Source organism: Macrobrachium rosenbergii, chromosome 48, assembly GCF_040412425.1.
Source record: "Macrobrachium rosenbergii isolate ZJJX-2024 chromosome 48, ASM4041242v1, whole genome shotgun sequence".
NCBI lineage: Eukaryota > Metazoa > Arthropoda > Malacostraca > Decapoda > Palaemonidae > Macrobrachium > Macrobrachium rosenbergii.
In genome coordinates, this window is record NC_089788.1 from 57,971,026 (window position 1) to 57,991,322 (window position 20,297).

The 20,297-nt window shown below is 38.6% G+C and overlaps 1 protein-coding gene across 1 annotated transcript in view; it reads left to right on the top strand.

Moving 5' to 3' along the window:
• Positions 1 to 592: 592 nt before the first annotated feature.
• Positions 593 to 20,297, top strand: part of LOC136831421 (transmembrane protein 145-like) — a 32,956-nt gene continuing 13,251 nt past the window's right edge. The window contains exons 1-9 of the mRNA XM_067091851.1: positions 593 to 1,007; positions 9,792 to 9,941; positions 10,738 to 10,938; positions 12,493 to 12,571; positions 12,749 to 12,820; positions 17,544 to 17,693; positions 18,099 to 18,271; positions 18,518 to 18,690; positions 19,052 to 19,172. Of these exons, the coding sequence (XP_066947952.1) occupies positions 921 to 1,007; positions 9,792 to 9,941; positions 10,738 to 10,938; positions 12,493 to 12,571; positions 12,749 to 12,820; positions 17,544 to 17,693; positions 18,099 to 18,271; positions 18,518 to 18,690; positions 19,052 to 19,172 (1,206 nt within the window). The 5' untranslated portion in view covers positions 593 to 920. The remainder of the gene's footprint in view (positions 1,008 to 9,791; positions 9,942 to 10,737; positions 10,939 to 12,492; positions 12,572 to 12,748; positions 12,821 to 17,543; positions 17,694 to 18,098; positions 18,272 to 18,517; positions 18,691 to 19,051; positions 19,173 to 20,297) is intronic.

The window sequence follows — 20,297 nt, forward strand, 5'->3', positions numbered from 1 at the left end:
TAACCTTAAATAAAATAAAAACTACTGAGGCTAGAGGGCTGCAATTTGGTATGTTTGATGATTGGAAGGTGGATGATCAACATATCAATTTGCAGCCCTCTAGCCTCAGTAGTTTTTAAGATCTGAGGGCGGACAGACAAAGCAGGCACAATAGTTTTCTTTTACAGAAAACTAAAAGAGATAAAAGTTGATTCATAGGAGACGTCAACAGTGATGAACAATGTCACTGTTGCCAGATAAATATTTGAGTTTACTGAAGAATGTTCCCAATTAAAGGGCGCTGAGGTGCAGAATGTCACGAGAAATAAGATCGATACTTGCTGGCTGTGAGCTTGGAATGTCTGTCGAAGGTTGTTTGAGAGGCCTTGAATCATAGCACCTGCCTTCCAAGTTGAACGTGTCGACCGAAGAATCTGTTTGTAGTGGTTACCAGCAGTAAATTCAATTTCATTCCCTCTTTCTGTTTTACATAATTTGTAGTTGATATTTACTAAGAGCATTCTTACTGAAATGTTCGATAGACAGGTGCAAGACTATATATAGGCCTACGTCATTCATTTCGGAAGTTCGGGGGACTATGCGCGTGTCCTTTGGTGTCACGCAACTAAGGTCCCTTCTGGGGACTCCATAACCTTCGTCGCGTAGGTGTAAATTCAGATTTATAGAGCAAAGTAATCCTTTCCAGTGAGTGACATTTATTATCCAAAAGCAACAGCTTGAGTACTCGATGAAAGACAGTTTCAGTGATGACATTATTATGAAAAGTTTCGTGACGTCAAAACTGTGAAAGATGGAAGTGCACTATTTCACGATCAACCCCTCAGTTGGTGGAGTTATCTCGTCGAGCTACGTCACTGAAGAACCTCTCTGCTTGAACTTTGTCACAAAGCCGGTTTGAGTATCCAAAGGTATCATCAAGAATGTGGACATGGGTTGTGTTCACAGCCCTCCTTGTGCCAAGTGCGACCGAGGCCAAATATATCGAAGGGGAGCTCAAGACTGCTGAGGTAAGCGCTATGGACGACTTTAACTCTGCTATATAGTATCTTGATTTTTTTTTATCATTGTATTGTTACAGTTACCGTATGATATAATATACAGTTTTAGCTTCTCTGACTTGTGTCTTTTTGTATGTGTGCAAATGTTTCTCTGCCTGTTGATTCCACTGTACAATTGTTATTATCTTTCTTTTCCTTTTTTTATTTCACATATGGGTTTCTGTTCCTTCAGAGTTGATTAGCATCGCAACGGCCTCCTAGTTTTGCGCCATATGAATATCTGCACAGTTAGAATAACAGTAATAATACAGATCACACCGCTGCATTTATACGAACCCCAGGCCTTGAATTTTCCAACTTCGCCATTATTTCAATATCATGACGACAGAATCATGCTACCGGGTACGCGTTAGACCTATTACCATTTTTTACTACCATCATTAAGGTGGCAGCTGTCATCATTAGCGTGTTTTCCAGCATGAAACTTTCGTCCTTTTTCAGCATTATCGTCCACCTGCTTTTTCACAATTTTCTAGAACTCGTGGCATAATCACAGGCGGAGCTTTTTTAAAAGCATTTACTGATTAATGTGAAATGAAATAAGAAAACTAACAACCCATCTTATTAATATTTTGCATGTCGACCTTTCATCAAGGACGCTGGTCGACCGTTGGCTGTCTTCAAAACAAATGAGGTGTATCAGGAAGCAGGCGCACTGGTGAAAATTAGACGTTGTTTATTATGATTATTATTAAAAACTGCCAACGAAATTTAATACCAGAACGAATAAAAAATGCACTTAATTTACAAAGCAACCCTCCAGAGAACAGGACGCTCATGTTGGACGCCCTAAGCTGTAATGAGTCTCAGCGTTTGAAGTTAAAAGACAGCAGAGTTGGTTGCAAGGAATAGGACGCATCGCGAACGTTATCGATAGATACAGGTTACAATAAATAGAACGATGGTCCCACTCACTTTCCCGCTAATTGCCCATTGGGGTTTCCAGCCACCGACCATGAATTAAGGGCAATTAAAAGCAAAATGGATATAGTGAAATGGCTGACATTGTAATGACGTTACTACTCAGTTAATCAACTTCATGAGCGCAGCTCTCTCTCTCTCTCTCTCTCTCTCTCTCTCTCTCTCTCTCTCTCTCTCTCAGACCTTCATATAGCGTTTGAAAGAAGTCCTGCTTGTCGCTTGGAAGTAATGAACTTCATTCATGCTGCGAACCTTCCTTTAGTCAAAAGCTTAACCTGATTTTAAATGGAACTCTGATATCAGTAGAAGCCTAACAGAGGAGACACGACATTCAAACAAGGTAACTTCAGTCTAGAATCGATGATACACTTGTTAGAAATGATGTACGTATAATTCACAGAAAGCAGAAGTCTCATTTTTAATTGGCTTCTCACGGTTGCATAATCAACTTTCAGTATTCATTGCATTGTTTTCCATTTTTCAAGTCAAACTAGGTCATAGAACATAGAATGTAATCATAGTACTATTTTTCAGCTTCAGAAGGGACCCAGTGTTCGATTCTGTCTGGTGAGGATCATGGAAGATTCATGTAGACAGCACGCCTTCAGTGATATAAGAAAAAGCAAGCTACAGTATTCAGCAATTAAATTAGGATTTGACCTTTGTTGAAATTAAATTTTATTCATGTAATAATAATAATAATAATAATAATAATAATAATAATAATAAAAACAGAGTTTATAAGTCTTGAGGAACGTTTCTGCTTCATCGACTGCGTCATATTTTCTTTGGATTTTTGCAGATATTCTCATATTTTAAATCGCCTTTGTACTCAGAATGCTGGTGTTTTTCTCTCCGTGGATATTTGCTGTATCTTTATATTTTTGTCATGTATGTATTTTAATGTAATGTACGTAGTTCCTAGCTCAAATATTGTTCTTGATCACTAGAGAGAGATAGAAACAGAAGACTGACAGACTGAGGAGGTACTCGCATGCTAAAAGTGTTTCGTAAATTGCACTCGTCAAGGACACCGAATTCAAGCAAAAGAATTATAAAAGGAACGACACTCGAATTCCACAGCCACTCCGAGCGGTCTTTTGTAAAAGTGAATCAAAACAATGGCTCGCATATATAGCTCTACACAAAGAATTTTATTGAATTATAGATTACAAGGGAGAGCTCAGATACTGCCAAGTAAAAGAGAAAAGAAAATGGTTTTATTTAAGGTACATCGCACAAGAAACCATGAATCACCGGTAAGAGGGACGTTATTCGCTCATGTGTAATGGCGTGAATAATTGTGATGGAATTTTTGGGCTTTTCATCGAGTCTACGTGATTTTCTCCGTTTTGTGGGCAAGTAGTACGGGCCTGGTCACATCAGCTATATAGTCTAGGTTCAGTGAACTATATACCTGGTAATCATGTGACTGTAGTAGGTAACAACCATGGTAGATAAGGCACTGGCTGGTAACACTCAAAAAATTTGGTATAAACCCGTAGGACAACACTCTAGGGAAAAAGATGTTTCAAGAGTACTTGAATAAACTCTATCATCGGTTAATTAACCTTAGTTCATTTACACTTTATGCGAAATAAATATTACAATATAGGCTACATCAACGAAACATGTAGTTTTGATTAACACTAGTGTACCAGCACCTTCATTCTTGTTTAAATGATGGCAATGCACGAGGGTAAAGACGGCGAGTACCGGTCTAGGGACGTTACATAAAGTCCCGAACCTTGCAACAAGATACCTTCAGTCTGCATGTTAATAATTATATGGGTTAGCAATGAGAGGTGGCCCCGGGCTGAATGATGCCAGTCTAAACGTGTTCACTGTTGTAGGCGTAATTTTTACACACACAAAAATATATGGTTATACTGCGTTTATTTTATATTTTCATTCCAGAAGCAGGCGTTAGCAGTATGCCAATAAGAATTAGATTGTTGCCATTTAAGAATGAGCTTAACCAGTGTCTTGTCTTTTCAAGCTGATTGACAATTTGGTCTGGTGCTAAGTTGAATCTGAAAGAAGATATCACTTGAAACTTCTGGAAGTAGCTCCATCTAGAATCATCTAGATTATTAATCAACAGCTGTGTGGTCAAGAGAAAGGAGCGTTGCTAATGTTGCCATCCGGATCCCATTTATGGGTTTTTACAATGCTTGATTGAAAATTTTAGCCAATGTTGGTGCCGTAATTGAGGCTGCCTATGTTAGCGCTCGTTTGACATCTCAACAAAAACTTGTAACTTAGGTTTCGTAAAAAAAAAAAAAAAAAAATGGCCAAACGGCAGCGGCAACATGCTAAACTCATGTAGAGATCAGACCCTGATCCTCCCAGTTTACTAGGAAATGGCGAAAGCTTAAGATTACTAATCGAGATCGATAAGCCAATCGTGAAGCATAAAGAGGGAGTCAGCATTATCGACCACCAAGTGTATACTTTATATCACAAACGATTGTTTGCGAAAGCCTATTTACATGTAGACGGGATTATAGCAGGCTTTGAAGAGCTGAAGATGGGCGTAGAGGTCGCGGGCGTCTCTTTTTTTCTTGAATTTACCTTGCAACTCGACAAAGAGAGAAAAGTAGCCTACAAAGAAGACCACCAAGCCAGGTGATTCACCTCCGGAGAATTATATCATTCAGAACTATAAACGAGAGAGGGGGCGAGAGAATGAACCGGAATTATTTAATATTTAAGTATAATTTAATTCTTGCCCAAGGAAAATCAGGAAATACCACAGCGGATTGCGATGTGTCAAAGTCGAAGGAAAGGGTATCCACAGTCCATAAGTTACCTTCGAGGAACGGAAACATGTCAACAGTGTGAGGAGAATGGGGTGCCCCCTTATTGACCGACCTCGGTGGTTCACCTCCTATAGGAGAGAAGGCTATGACTGACTTTTTCTCCTTAGGCTAAGATTCGTGTGAGCAACACCTTGCAGTGCAATCTTGAGTGTTGGCAATGTGAAGCATTTACCCTGGGGCTTATCCGTGCAGCGTTTTCCATTTAGATGCACCCTGTGCTTTGACTTAGGCCGCGGCTCTTGTAGCTGCAAGGGAAAAGGAGCTACTGCAAGCATTGTAGCCAAAATCACGAAGGAAAATGCTGTAAATATGAAGAGAAAATAAAATTAAGCAGGAAGACTATAAAGGTAGTCTTCGAATCATCAGTAAAATTCTCCTGTCCCAAAACCCATTTTGTCATTTTGTGCACCCTTGCTGAGTGGAACAACAGTAACTCCAAAGTAGTACAACGGATACCTAAAATATTTCTTCCAAGTAATCCTACATAACCGGAGGTGATACAACCTTCAGCTTCTTACTGGGGACGCTTGATCCACTCCTCATAACCCCATCATCAGTTTCTATTCACCATCGAAATGAATGAAATTTTGATCATTTTATAAAATAAAATAAAGTAAACCACAAACAAATGACATTTCAGTTCTAGACAGAAAGAATGATTGAATCCTTGGATTCAAGACACAAAATATATTAGTTTTTATGGTAATACTCCATACCACTTTAACCTGTAATCATCATACCTCTTCAACCAGGTTTTGTTTTTATTGGTTCAACGAGGCCATTTGTCTTTTCTTGCCACGAGTGATTTTATTAAACTCCACGGATATTTAATCGCGAATTTCGTTTAAAGCACACAAGTCCAAAGCTTTATTAGTGAATCTTCCTGAAATAACAATATATAATAGTAATTGATGTTATTTTATACACCGTTAGAGCTGTTGCAATTTGCAAGTCTATGAATAATGTAATTTCTGGTGTATATCTGGAGCAAAATAAAAAATAAATTTTACTGACCAGTAGTTTTTCATTGCATGGAAAAAGAACTCTTAAATATCCAAATAATTTTAAATGTTTTGGATGGCCGTAAGATTTTGTCGACAAGGTAAGAATAAACTTTGCCCCTTCCAGGTGCCCATCATATTTCATAAGAAAAGAATGTTCTCTGGTGTGCATAAACCCGTAATCAGTGACCAATACTACATAAACTCAACTTTGTTGCCATGGCTCAAATACTTCTGCGCTTACGCAAACCAAGACGGACTAATAGTCATTTCTCATAAATCAAATGAATAATAGTTTCTTGTGTTAAAAAGTGCCATGCTCGCCATTCTTGTTGGTATCGCAATATGAAGAACCCATATCGCACGCTACATTATTTATCCAGTGTTCGATAATTATCCAATTACCGTCGAACCTTGCTCGCATGTTTTGACATCAAACTGGTTGTTATTTCAATAGGGATATTTCCTGAATAAAATCATCATTATTCGAAAATCTATACAACAATTCCTAAGCTGTGTGACCATTGATTCTATTTTTCAAGATTAATGTCATCCTCCAGGACCTGCACTTAACGTTTAATGAGTATATTCGGAGGAACAGCTCAGGAACTTTTGTACTGTGCATAAACCAATTTTTGGTTAGGTGGACGCCACGGTTTGCGTGGCCATACGAGAGAGCGGATCAAGAGTCCAAGCAAAAAGGATTAGGAATAGAATAAGTCGGTAGGCATTTGTTTGACCCACATTGCACTATCTACAACCGACCTGCCGTCTTATGTAAACATAGGACATCGGTGACCCCTATCGCTTGCATCGTTCCGTTGCTAATTCTTCACAATATAAGTCTTCGCGGGTTATTTCTTGAACTGTATGCGTAGTGTTTGGTTGCAGTAGGCATAACCTAAGATGTGAGGCAGTGGATTCCTACAACTTTGCAGTGACAAATAAGACATAGTTTGCATAGTGATTTTAAGGGTATCGCCCATGGAATAAAATTAATTTGAACAATGTAAGACTGTTCTCGTCATTTCAAGACAGCAGACTATACACAAGAGAAGCTCCTCGGCAAATCACAAACCTCAGAGTGGTTATGGTTGGTAGCCTATTAGGAACGCTGCCTACTGCAATACCAGTTTTTTTTTCGAGATATCCGAGATATTAACAGTTCAAAAAGGTTTTACTTGCGCTAACAGGAGATTATTTAGGGTAAGGCAATATGCATGTGAATGTTACGTTTATACAGGGTCTGAAGTTACTGTCCTTCAGTAAAAAGGTAAAATGCAGGTCTGGGAGCCAATAGTCGTGTGTTCCGATCCCAAAGGTAGCATCTTTTAGAAACATTATTTACCTTCGTAATTAGGAGACAGTTTACTTTATTTTGCTATGAAATGTCAGGAAGTAATTCGGTATTGCTATACTGTATTGATTTAATCTTATATTTTTTTCAGGTGCTGTGATATATTGTCCTTCAGACGACAAATATTGCCGAAGGGTTTACAACTAAATGCACGTGAAATTCGCTAAGAAAAAATGTATTAGAGCTGAAAGGTTTATATCAAAATGTAATAGCTTGGCTTCTCTCGAACTGGAATTGAGGCCACTGGAGGACGCAATTTTATTTTGCCTTATAAAATATATTTATAATATTTTTCCTCGTTGAATAACGGTGAAACCGAAATATCTTCTACCTTTCATATCCTCTCTCTCTCTCTCTCTCTCTCTCTCTCTCTCTCTCTCTCTCTCTCTCTCTCTCTCTCTCTCTCTCTCTCCAAAAATAATGTTTTAACAATTACAATAAAGTTTAGCAGACATCCACTGACCCCGACCAGCCCTTCCCTTAAACACTCTCTAGAATTTCCTTTATTGGGTATTTTCTTCATTAATTTGAATATAAAGAGAGGCCACACGTTCTGGGATTTTTACATTACATTACTTCTACAAAGTTATGAACAAAACTGCCAACTTTTCATTGATTAATTTCTTTTACCCTTATTCATGGGTATAGAGAAAAATAAAATGAAATACAGTGTAGATCACCCCACCCGCATATAATTTGTAACTCCTTTATAAAAACGCCGCTAACAGCAAGCAGAGCGAGCGTAGCTGGCCGCCCAGGTTAGCTCATAGCTAGTGACGTCATAATTCATTACGCCATAGGGGAGTGATTACGTTCCCAGATCTATCCTTTATTTTCTCTGTTCCTTGCTAGCAACGAGCAAGGAATAGATAGCGTACTCCTACGAGAAATCAGGAGGTTAAAGATTCAGATCATAGTGAATTATGTAATGCATATGGCGACTGCTCTCGTGGGAAAATGGCAAAAGATGTAGTCTATAACAGTACCGGAAATTTCAAGGACAAATCGTAGTTGTATAGAGAATTATAAATAACAAGATCTTTTAAGGAAGACAGAATAAAGCAGTCTATGGAATAAAGAAAAAAAACTTCTGTCATACCAATGAAACAACCAAATTTTTGGAATCACACTGTCGAAAATAAAGAAAAAGCTAAACCTGCCTAGCCTGGTCAACATCATTAGCTCGCGAAGTAAACAAAGGTTGGCCGACAAGAACCACCAGGGACCAGGGCGGCGAAAGGAGGTTTTAGAATTCCAGATAATGATCGACTTCCACTGCGCTACTCTGTATGTGAGGACATCGAGGACTTTGTCAAGGACAATGCTATTTGGATTGATTGCCTTATTGATGGCGGTAGTAACAGGAGTAAGAGGTGGCGACTTTGGTCACTGGGTGTGCTGTGTATTCCGGGAGATTTTGTAAGAATAACAAAAGAAAAGTTTAGTCAGTTTCTTTCGTAACTGTATAAAGAATTAGAATACTTCCAGCAATTACAGTTTTATCAAATTGAATGACAGACAGACAGAGATCATTCGTTTACTGAACATGGCTGATTTTTCGTAGCCCAAGTCCTAATTCGTCTCTATCCTAATGCTTAGGATTAGTTGGCCACAGGTCTCTTACGATGCTATAGGTTGATTTTGTTCTTGTCAGGTTGATATGTAAATGATCAAGTTTAATTTGTTGATAGTTTATCAGAGTTGGCCTTGTAGTGTATACAGTTACAGAAGGAACCTTCTTGCATACTGAAAACTAATATTGGTCTTGCTGAGTCAATATTTTACATGCCAGTAAATTCGTCTCAAAATTTCTTGCCCAAGGCCAGTCAAATTTTTGGTGTAATATCTATTATCCCCTTAAGCTTTAAGAAAATGCTTTTTTATTCAGAGATGGTCTATATTGACCAAATCAAATGTTCTATTTTACGTTCTCTCTTATCGCTAAACCTTTTTCTTTCCTTCTGAATTTTTCAAAGATTGGAACTCTTCTCTCCCCTTCCTTCTTCCTGACTCTTCGACCTTCCAATCTTCTGACCTCTCGCTTGTAATAGCATGGACTTTTAGACATTTAATTTTTTGTTTATTGCTGCCAGAGTTTAAAGCTCTTCTTTCCCATCTCTTGATTTTTAGACCATTTTACGTTCCTTTTCGCTGTAATTTAAGACCTTTTCCTTTTCTTTCTCGGACAAAGTTTAGAACGCTCCCCTTCCCTTCTATTTCGAGGATCCTTATTCCTTTTCCTTTCCTTCTGTTGCTTCCAAAGTTTGGAACTCCCTTCCTTACTGTCAGAGCCTTTTCATTCCTGCTGCTGCCAAAGTTTTACACATGTTTGCTTGCTTTTGCTGTTACTAAAATTTGGAAGTCTCTTCTTCCCATTTCCCTGACCTTCATACGTTTTTCTTTCCTTCGTCTGTTGTCAGGACTTTATGGCGTTTTTATTTTCATTTCCTTCTTCCAAGTTCGAAACTTCATTTCCCTTCTCATTTCCCCTACTTTTATTCCTTGTTTTATACATTCAGCTGCTTCGACAGCCTAGAACTCTCTTCTGTCACATTTCCCTGATTGTTGGACTTATGTATTTGGAGAGCTGTTCAACTGGCCCTCTATAAAGCGTATCATCTTCTTCTTGCAGAAGTGGGCTTTCATCACCAGGTTTTGCTTCCTCTCGAGCGATGGAACCTTCACCTTCGACGTTGAATACGACATCGATTATGCCACCGAGAAGCTGCTTCTTTATTACGACTCTCCTCACCAGTGGCCGGCCGTCTACAAGAGTGAGAAAGTGAGTAGGAGGTCAATTCGCCTGAGTTATTGGTATGTTTTCAACAGTGAATGGGAGATCTCTCACGAAGAGAGGTATTCTTCTTTACGTTGACTTCTTGTGGTTATATTTACTGGGAAATATGATCTCAAGGTTATAACCTGTCCGTATTAATGAGCTTTGATGGAAAAAACGACGGAAATATAATTAAATGAACAGGGAAGTTATTAGGAATGTTTACTTTTTGACAGTAAACCTCACATTCCAACTAAAAGGCTGAACAGCCCATTTAAAGATTATAAAATTGTCCTGACTATTTCTCGGTCAAGTAGCCTCTTTCCAGTGTCACCTCGCGGCCTGTGATTTAATGACAGTAGCTAGTAATTATCTCCCGGTGATTCTAACTGCCTCGTGGCTTCAATAGTCTGGACGCACTTACAACTGGTGACTACGCTTTGATCATACAACGTTGCGTGTCATCATGCAACATGACAGCTATTGCTTGTGTTGGCGATAACCATGGCATGAGCGTTGCGTGATGGGAAAACACGCTGCCTTCAGTTTGTATTGCAATAAATCATGGCTGCCTGCCGCATTCTTGCTTTCTTTTTGGAATCAAAGAGTATTTTCTAATATTGATGGGTAATCTTAAGAATGTCGTTTCAAAATCTCTTTCTCTCGCATTCGTGCAGAATATTTGTCCAGTTATATTCTTACAACATTCCGTGTTAGACATACCTGTCGTGACGTATCAACTCATAAACTCTCTCTCTCTCTCTCTCTCTCTCTCTTTCTCGCTTACCTCGTTGCTTAGCAGACGTGCGAGGAAAGGGAAGCAGTCATGAAGCGGGAGAACAATCAGGTCATCAACCTGACCTTATACTCGATGAACTCTGAGTGCGAGATCATCAGATCGTCGGGAGACAAGGCCACTTACCAGTGCAGGGGGTCGAGGTCCTTCCGCAGCGTCAGGGAGAGATGGTGGTTCATAGCGGTCAGCAACTGCGAAAGCACCAAGGTGAATCACTCTCTTTTTTTCTGTCTGTCTGTACAAAAGTTTTCTTACACATACAAGTGTTATGGATTGTGCTAGTGTTAATGAGTACTGGAGTGGTAACATGGGGAATAGTTGATCTGTCATGTATTTCATTGCTTGACTTGCTGTTCTTGTAAAACTTGAGGATCCTTGGGGAAAACCTGAGAATGTTGACTTAGGGGTTAATTTGACTATATGGTCAGCCATTTGGCCAGTGGTAGTTGTTACTCATTAATTTACATATTGGTTTGCGTGAGTAATATTACTATGTATCTGTTAATTGTCATGTTCTTTGCTAAGTTTTTCCTTTTATTCTGTTATGGTGGTGATAACTGTTACTGTTCATTAATAAATTAGGTTAGTTGTTACTATTTAGTTTTATTCTAGCCTAGTGTTCTGTAACAGAATTTGGGGGCCTGTCCGGGAGATTATCTTAGTAATAGGCTATGAACAGTAATCAAAATGTTTTTGTGTGCTTAGCATTATGCCTGATAAGTTCATGTTACTTATGTTTGTGATAAGTGCTCTAGTGTATTTGTACTTACTAGGTTTAGCCCTTCTAGGTCTATACCTTAACCTTTCTATAATAATATAGGTCATTGTTAACCCAGCCTAGTCTATATTAAGTGTTTGTATGATATTGATACATAATGGCTACTTTTGATATAGAAGAATTTAAATTAGACCCTCTGCAACTGATTTGAAACGTGGTTTAAGGAGAAATGATTGGATTAGATTAGCTGAGTGTTACGAGATACCAGTGAAGCTCTATTATATGAATGCTGTCGTTCAAAGCTTGGTAGATAATGAGATTGTGGATGAATCTGCACTTGATCTTTGTGTACTGCAAGATGATGCATCTGAAGATGTGAATGTGATAATTAAGAAGCTAGAATTAGAAAGGTTAAAAAGAGAGCATGAGAGAGAAAAGGAAAGGAACATATGAATATATATATATATATATATATATATATATATATATATATATATATATATATATATATATATATATATATATATATATATGTATATATATATATGTGTGTATTTATATAATATATTGTGTATGCAGTATGTTATATAATATATATATATATATATATATATATATATATATATATATATATTTATATATATATATATATATGTGTGTGTGTGTGTGTGTGTGTATCTAGATATACTTAATTTATGTAATTTATTTGTATGCAATCGCGTCTACAATCACGTGTCTTGAAACTGAATATGTAGCCTGCTAAATCATATTTATAATGAAAGATGTTCTGAGTGCCTGCCTGAAATAGAGATTAATAAGAATATGTAGAATGCATTTTTCGAAATTCTAATTATTGAGTGTAAACAAATACTGCATCACTAGCATTAGTTGTTAAAAAATTCTAAATTGTAAGTATTTTTCAATCAAAGATGTTCCATTGTGTTATATGGCCTTATAGCTGTAGAAATTAAGTAAAGCACAGGTGTTAATGTATGCAATGCCAGTCTCTTGATGCCTTTCTGTTTTCTTCCTCTGCGGAACAGGGTCTACAACTCAAGTATAAAATCACAATGACCAATGGGTTCGAATACTGGACGAAGCATTTTTCAGCAGACGAATTTTGTGAGTACCCTCAGCGTGCCTCTTTACTAGCGCGTGAATAGCATGGCTTATATTCAGTAAGGAACAGCAAACCCTTCTACAGCATTGAAGATTGTAATGATCTGATTTTATCATTCTCTCCTTGACTCCCTTCTGTGAATCTCATACCAGTAATAACTATCTCCAATTTATTTCCAGACATTCTGCAGACAAATCTGGTTGCGATGGTTCTCGAGCTGGGAATCTTATTTCTCTCTATTTTGTCTGCAGGTAAGCGTTTGTGTTGGTTGCTCTGCTTTTTACTTTCTTCTCTACATCCTGTGCAGATGAAAGGATAATAAAGTGTTTAATTCAGATATATTATATGTGGTTAGGTCGGCAACGTGACCTCGTTTGGGATTATGGGACGCGGGTTCGTTTCCCGCTACCGGACATCATAATTACTTCAAAAATCTTGCACTTGGATCTAAGGCTTTGTAGTGACAAGCCTATCCAAAACGCATGAAGAATCCGAGAAGTTAAGAGGGCATTGTGGCTATTACAATTACAAACACATATATATGTATAGATATACATATACGAGAATAATGGAGAGGTATATTATAGCATATCGTATGGAGACGATGGTTATGAAACAATGGGGCTTATTACAAATTTCAGTAATAGAAGGTTTATTATAAATCAGCTGCATGTCTTGAAAATTCTTCTGCCATTGATTTCTGATGACTTGAAATCGGTAGAATCTCTTTAAAATTTCCAGCTGGGTGCTCACACTTAATTTCTAGTTTTCTTTAAAAGAAAACTATTGAGATGGCTATTTGTCTGTCCGTGTGCACTTCAACTGCCCGCCCTCAGAACTTAAAAACTACTGAGGCTAGAAGGTTGCAAATTGGTGTATTGATCATCCCCCCCTCCAATCATCAAACATACCAAACTGCAGCCCTCTAGCCTCGGTTTTTATTTTATTAAAGGTTAAAGTTAGCCATGATCGTGCGTCTAGTACCGCTATAGGTGCCAACAACACAGGCCACACGATCTAATATAAATATCCCAGTTAACGACTTTATAACACATATAAAAGTAGGCATTATAAGCAAATGGCAAAATAAATGGAATGAAGAACCTGGAAATAATAAGTTCAACCAAACAAAACTTGGAGTTAAAAGAGAGAGACATGCGCAAGTAATTTTAACACGTCTCCGAATAGGCCATACCCGTCTGACACATGAACCAGCTCCCGAATGCTCAGAGTGCAAAGTGGTAATAACGGTTAAACCTGTGTTGCGCGAATGTCCAAAATATGGCCAACATCGGTTATCAACTTTTGGAAATGGATCGATTGTGAAGTTTCATCCGAGTCTACATGTTCAATTGACTCAACATTAATATTCATGGGGAATGTACATTAATTGGTAAAGTATAAAAAGTAATTTAAGGAAATACAAAATCCCACGGGGCAACTAGTATAAAATAATCCGAATTTTAAAAAAATCTTAAGTATTCAGAATTTTATCATTACTCAGTTTTATTTTTTTTTAATTGTACAAATGAAACTTTAGTAAATGTATTTAATGTGTGCATGTGTTCTAGTGTGGAAGCATATGCCTTTTTGCATATCTTTAAAATTTCGTTATTCATTCATCATTTAGTCCCAATGCTTAGCCTATGGCTTAGACCTGGTGCTCCATTTCATTTTAATCCTTCGGGCCAGCCTAATGAGAGTTGTTAATCAGCTCAGTGGTCTGGTTAAACTATTTTAATAATAATAATAATGAAAACCACCACTTGGGCCGCGGCTGAGAGTTTCATACAGCATTATACGCTGTACAGAAAACTTGATTGTGCCAACGAAACTTCGGCGCATATTTTACTTTTTTTTTATTGAGCACGCTCACTTCAGTCGCAGTTTACTTGTTTTATCTCATTTGGATTTAATTTTTAGAATGCTTTACACTTCAAAATTTCCTTTGTACGTCCTAGCCCACTCAGAAGGAGCCTCGATGGCACAGTCGGTTACAGCAGCAGCTTCGGACTTCGTAGAGGTCTGTGGCGCGGGTTCAAATCCGCAGCCGACTGATCAGATCGGCGGACACTTTGCTATCCGTGTAGACATCCCGGGATTATGTATGTAATCAACGGATAGGTTTGCTTAAAAAGCAAATGGATGTTACAGACTAAATACACACACAAAACAAAGCCACTACAACACCTTCTAAAAAAACATAACAAACATCTCACACGTCTCGAACTCTCGACCTACCCGCGCAACAACTTCTCGCTGCTGGGAAGAAAGGGCGTTGGGTCGGGTATGATACATGTAAATAAGTGTATAGCTTAGTTTTGCAGACCACTGAGCTGATTAACAGCTCTCCTAGGGGCTGGCCCGAAGGATTAGACTTATTTTACGTGGCTAAGAACCAATTGGTTACTTCACGGGCAGGGGAAGCCATTATAGCGAGAAATGAATTTCTATCACCAGGTCTAACCCTTCATCAAGCGGCGGAATCGAACTCCGGCCCATCGAATGACGGTCTGAAGTCCTTCAAGATGTCAGGCAGGGCAGCCGATCGAGACTTACCCCAAAGCCAAAAAAAGTCCTTCAAAAAGGCACGTTACAAAAATGGGAAAAAGCACGTTAAAGAAGAAGAAGAAGAAGTCCTAGCCCACTCAGACTACCGGGGCCCTTAGGCTTTGGGCCTAACAGCGAAACATCATAATAATGAAATCTCAGGAGTTTGTAATATATCTAATTGTGTACACGTAAGTAGAAAATATATATATATATATATATATATATATATATATATATATATATATATATATATATATTTGACTCACATCGAGATTGAACCCAGGTCTTTCAGTTGAAAGGCAAGGGCATTACCAGCTGGACCAAACAAATCATAAAATAAGTTGGAACCTAATTACACTGTACCGAAGGCTTTCACATGGGCAGGCATACTGCCTAGCATTCCAACGAGTTTCACCTAACTTCCCGACCCAGCAGTGACCCAGTTGACAGCATTTCATTCGAAATATCCCTTCTGAGTGACTATGATAGAAGTAATCGACATGTAATTACTTGTGGAACAGAAATATATTTCTGACTCACATTGGGGTCGAATCCAGGTCTTTCAATCAAAAGACAAGGAGGGATAATTCGAAAGAAATGCCATCAACCTGGTCACTGCTGGGTAAAACCAAGATCACCGGTGGTCTTGGTAAAACTCGCTGGTATGCGAGACAGTGGGCCTGCCCAGGTAAAAGTCTTAGGTGCAATGGTACTTACATCCCAACTTCCTTTATGACTTGTGTAGTATATATATATATATATATATATATATATATATATATTGAAAGAGCTATGCTAATGATAACTCCTGTTTTTGGGGAAGGGAAGCAGATATGCTACATGCCATTGCAAGTCTGATTCTCGCCTTTTATGCCCCATAACTGCATGGGCTGAAGCTTCATTGGTCCATAGTTCAGATCCCGAAGGAGGCAATTGTTATCATCTATTTTCAGGGGATATTGCCTGCTTATATAAATTACATTCTTCATTTCTGAAGTGTTAATGCACGTGGCTTCTACATTTTACCAGGAAATTGTCTTCATTCCTCTTCAGTGTTTTTCCAATCTTCAAAGAGGGATAAAAAAAAACTGCTAAAATACTGCTACATTCAGTCAATCCTAAGCCGACATCTGCTTCTACCATCAATGATCTTAAATGCTACTTCACATTTACATGGGAAATACATTCTAATATATAGTAGAGTACTGCCAAAAATGTTCTAAAAACAAGAATAAAAAATGAAAATTAAACATTTGAACATTTACAGTTCATGGTTTTGAAAAAGATTGTGAGATTCCTCAGGTCAAGATGCTTTCCATGAATCCCTCGACTCTATAAAATATTCCAGAAGTTCTCCAGTCCATTCCAACTCTCACTGAGAGGCTTCCATGCCTCCTCCGAGTTTAAATCTGCAAAGCATCCAGTGCCCAGCGCAGCTCATACTTGGAGGCTTTCCATCCTCTTCCGACGTCAGACTTCCAAACCACGCTGGTCCCAACTTCCTTGGATCTCCCGAGGGTAGCTAATTTCCAGCCCCAAGGGTGAATGTCAATAGCACTCCCCTGTAGTCTTTGTTCCTTTTATTCCATATTGAAAGAGTCTCCACATCCATATGGGCTGCCAACGCCTTTCCACATTTTAATCATGATTTTCCGACACAGCCTTCTCTTCATTTTCCTCAAATGATACTGGACATATGGCTTCTACAGTGTACTGGTAAATTATCTCCAAGGCATTTTCTAGTCTTCAAGGAGGGATAAACAAAACCACTAAAATACTGTTTATTCATTCGTGACCCAACAGCTGTTTCAGCCCTCCATGGTCATCTTAAGGGCTACTCCAGATTCACACTGAAACTTCATGCTCACAAACAGCAGAGTATGATAAATATGTATACTATATATATGTGTGTGTGTATGCATGTGTATATATATATATATATATATATATATATATATATATATATATATATATATATATATATATATAGATAGATAGATAGATAGATAGATAGATATCTTTATATATATATATATATATATATATATATATATATATATATATATATATATATATAGAGAAAGAGAGAGAGAGAGAGAGAGAGAGAGAGAGAGAGAGAGATGCATGTGCGTGGAACATTAGTCTGAAAATTATACCCTTGTCCATTGGGAGTAATTTTAAGTCCTGGGGAATCCTATAACACCAACTCCATTTCTTTGTTTACATTGGTGAAATTTCTCTTCATATGATAGAAAGATCTGCTTTTGGCTATAGAAAAATGAAGTTATGGGTCATTCAACTTTTTAAATTAGGTCACATAAAGAAGAGACTCTCTCTCTCTCTCTCTCTCTCTCTCTCTCTCTCTCTCTCTCTCTCTCTCTCTCAGAATAAATAAATAAGTAAATATGTTTCCTTTCGCAGCCGAGCTGAAGAGTCGCCAACTGTTCCACACCACGTACCGCCTGTACATGTCCGGGGTCGTCATCCAGGTGGTGGGTCTTATTTTTCTCAACCTTCATTACGCCAAATACGGGTATAACGGCGTGGGATTACCTGAGAGCAAGCTGATCGGTAAGTGCTGAAGTTTTACAAAAAATTTATCGCCATTTCCATATGAAAACCTGTGTGTAAGTTAAGTTTGAAAATGAGTGGTGCATCTCGAATGATAGAGTGTGCTTTTAGTAGTCACAGAGAAGGAACACTCGAACTGACTGACAAAATTTAAATAAAGATATTGCAGAAACTTATTTGTATTCTCCGGCAATTGATGAAAGCCAGTGCAATATGTTTTGCAGCGCCGGGCAAATGTCAGTACATGTATAGGGGGAATAAAAATCTGATTCAGAACAAATATTACAGCAAGTCCTTGGGCATCCTTCTCTCATTTGTTTTAGACATCACTGCCTGTGTCGGTTTCTAGACCACTAAAAGAAAGAGAGAAAAAGATTGAGAGATCTGAGACTTAGATTTTCACAGGTAAATTGATGCTATCGATAACGAATATCCTGATGGTGCTGATGCTGATTCTGATGGGGAAAGGCTTCAACATCACTCGGGGCAGACTGCGTCAGGCTTCTTCCGTCAAGTTGACAGCCTTCATTTGCATCTTCTGCATCACCTATGCTATGCTCTTCATCTACGAACAAAAGGTAAGTTCTCTCAGCATCGAAATCAAACTTCTTCTCTCAAGGAGACGAAGTAACAAAGAGTAATGATACAAGACTACATCACAGACATTGACATAAACCTGGAAAACTGCCGTACCTTACAATATCATGTCAACGAAAAGGAAAATCACTGAATTCATTTGACTTCCAGAATTTTATCACCTCTTCTTATCTCCCATTGCAACGTTGGATTAAGTAACTATAAAAGGTCCTTTCCCCATTGCACAGGTGTTCGACCCGGGAGAAGTCTTGTACCTGTACGAATCTCCAGCTGGCTACGGGCTGGTCGTCCTCAGGTGCCTGGCCTGGATCATGTTCCTCTACGCGTGTTTCTTCACCGTCAAACATTATCCAGAAAAATACAAGTTTTATTACCCATTTTTCTTCTTTTACACGCTTTGGTAAGTGAGCTCTGCGGATTAGTAATTAAGATAGAGGATTTGACTTATTTACACTCTCTCTCTCTCTCTCTCTCTCTCTCTCTCTCTCTCTCTCTCTCTCTCTCTCTCTCTCTCTCTCTCTCTCGGTATCGTAAAACTAAAATTCAGGCCAAGAAGTAATTCTCACCCTCATCTAAAAGCATCCATGAAAGATTTTAGCATCAGAAAGAGCTCTAAAGTTTCAGTATATCCCCCGATGCAGAATTATCCTTTTTTGTGTTTAAAGTGCCTAAATTTGAGGTAAACCGTGGCCTTTGATATGCAATAATCGCTTCGTTTTATATGTAGGTATCTTAATTGTATCACGTTCGACTCTTTTTAGGTTTGTGTCGGGACCCGTGGTTATCATCATCAGCAACCACGTCATAGACAAATGGGTGAGAGAGAAGGTGGTCAATGGGGTGGAACTGGCGATCACCATTTTTGGCCACGCTTTCTTCCTGGTGAGTAGAATACCTATCATAAAGCGATACACATTCTCTGCTTTGGCCACGCTTTCTTCCTGGTGAGTAGAATACCTATCATAAAGCGATACACATTCTCTGCTTTAGCAATCAACATGGGGCAAATCGTAATAAAACAAGTAAAAACAAGTAGCCACGAGTTTTCTGTATAGCATATACTCAAGGCTGTATGAGCCACGGCCCATGAAACTTTAACCACGGCCCGGTGGTGGCTTGTCCTATGTCGTTGCCAGACGCACGATCATGGCTAACTTTAGCCCTAAATAAAATAAAAACTACTGAGACTAGAGGGCTGCAATTTGGTGTGTTTGATGATTGGAGGGTGGATGATCAACATACCAATTTGCAGCCCTCTAGCCTCAGAAGTTTTTAAGATCTGAGGGCGGACAGAAAAAGTGTGGATGGACAGACAAAGCCATCTCAATAGTTTTCTTTTACATAAAACTAAAAGAGCGAGGTTTACGTGGATAACTGACGGTAGCCACTTGAAAGCCAAACAGGAAATCAAGAGACGATGGAAGGACATCCATCTGGGTAGTCTATATGCAGTGGGTGTTGAAGTTCCAAGTGAAAAGTGGACTGGGGCAGCATAAGAGTGGTGTGGAAGGGTTTGTGTCAGTGGCAACGGTCACAGTTGACTGAGTTAGATTTACTTATGTGTAGAAAGTAACTTCGGAACATTACCATGTGATTTCTTTTATTCTATCATCTTGTAAAAAATCCATCGTACATTGTCATAAGTCATGACATGACTTTGATAAGGTTACATTTATATTTGCTCCATCCCTCAAGTTTTGCATTCAACCCCCGTACCTATATCTCTTACCGGTTCAGTAATGAATGATGTAACAATGTAGCAGCATCAGGCATCAAACAGACGCAGCCACCAACAGGAGGTTATCAGGCGGAGCGGGACAGGATCCGGGCACTGGCCGCTACTTCGTGGCACTCGATGTTGTTCTGACCTTTCCTAGTTGTGTCCAACGATCACAATATCACCCCTCCCAAAATGAAGGGAGGTTCCAGTGTATATCAAGTTAATCTACCAATAATTTCTTGGACACATGTGCATAGTCGCATTAATTCAAAGTCGCTGTATATCAT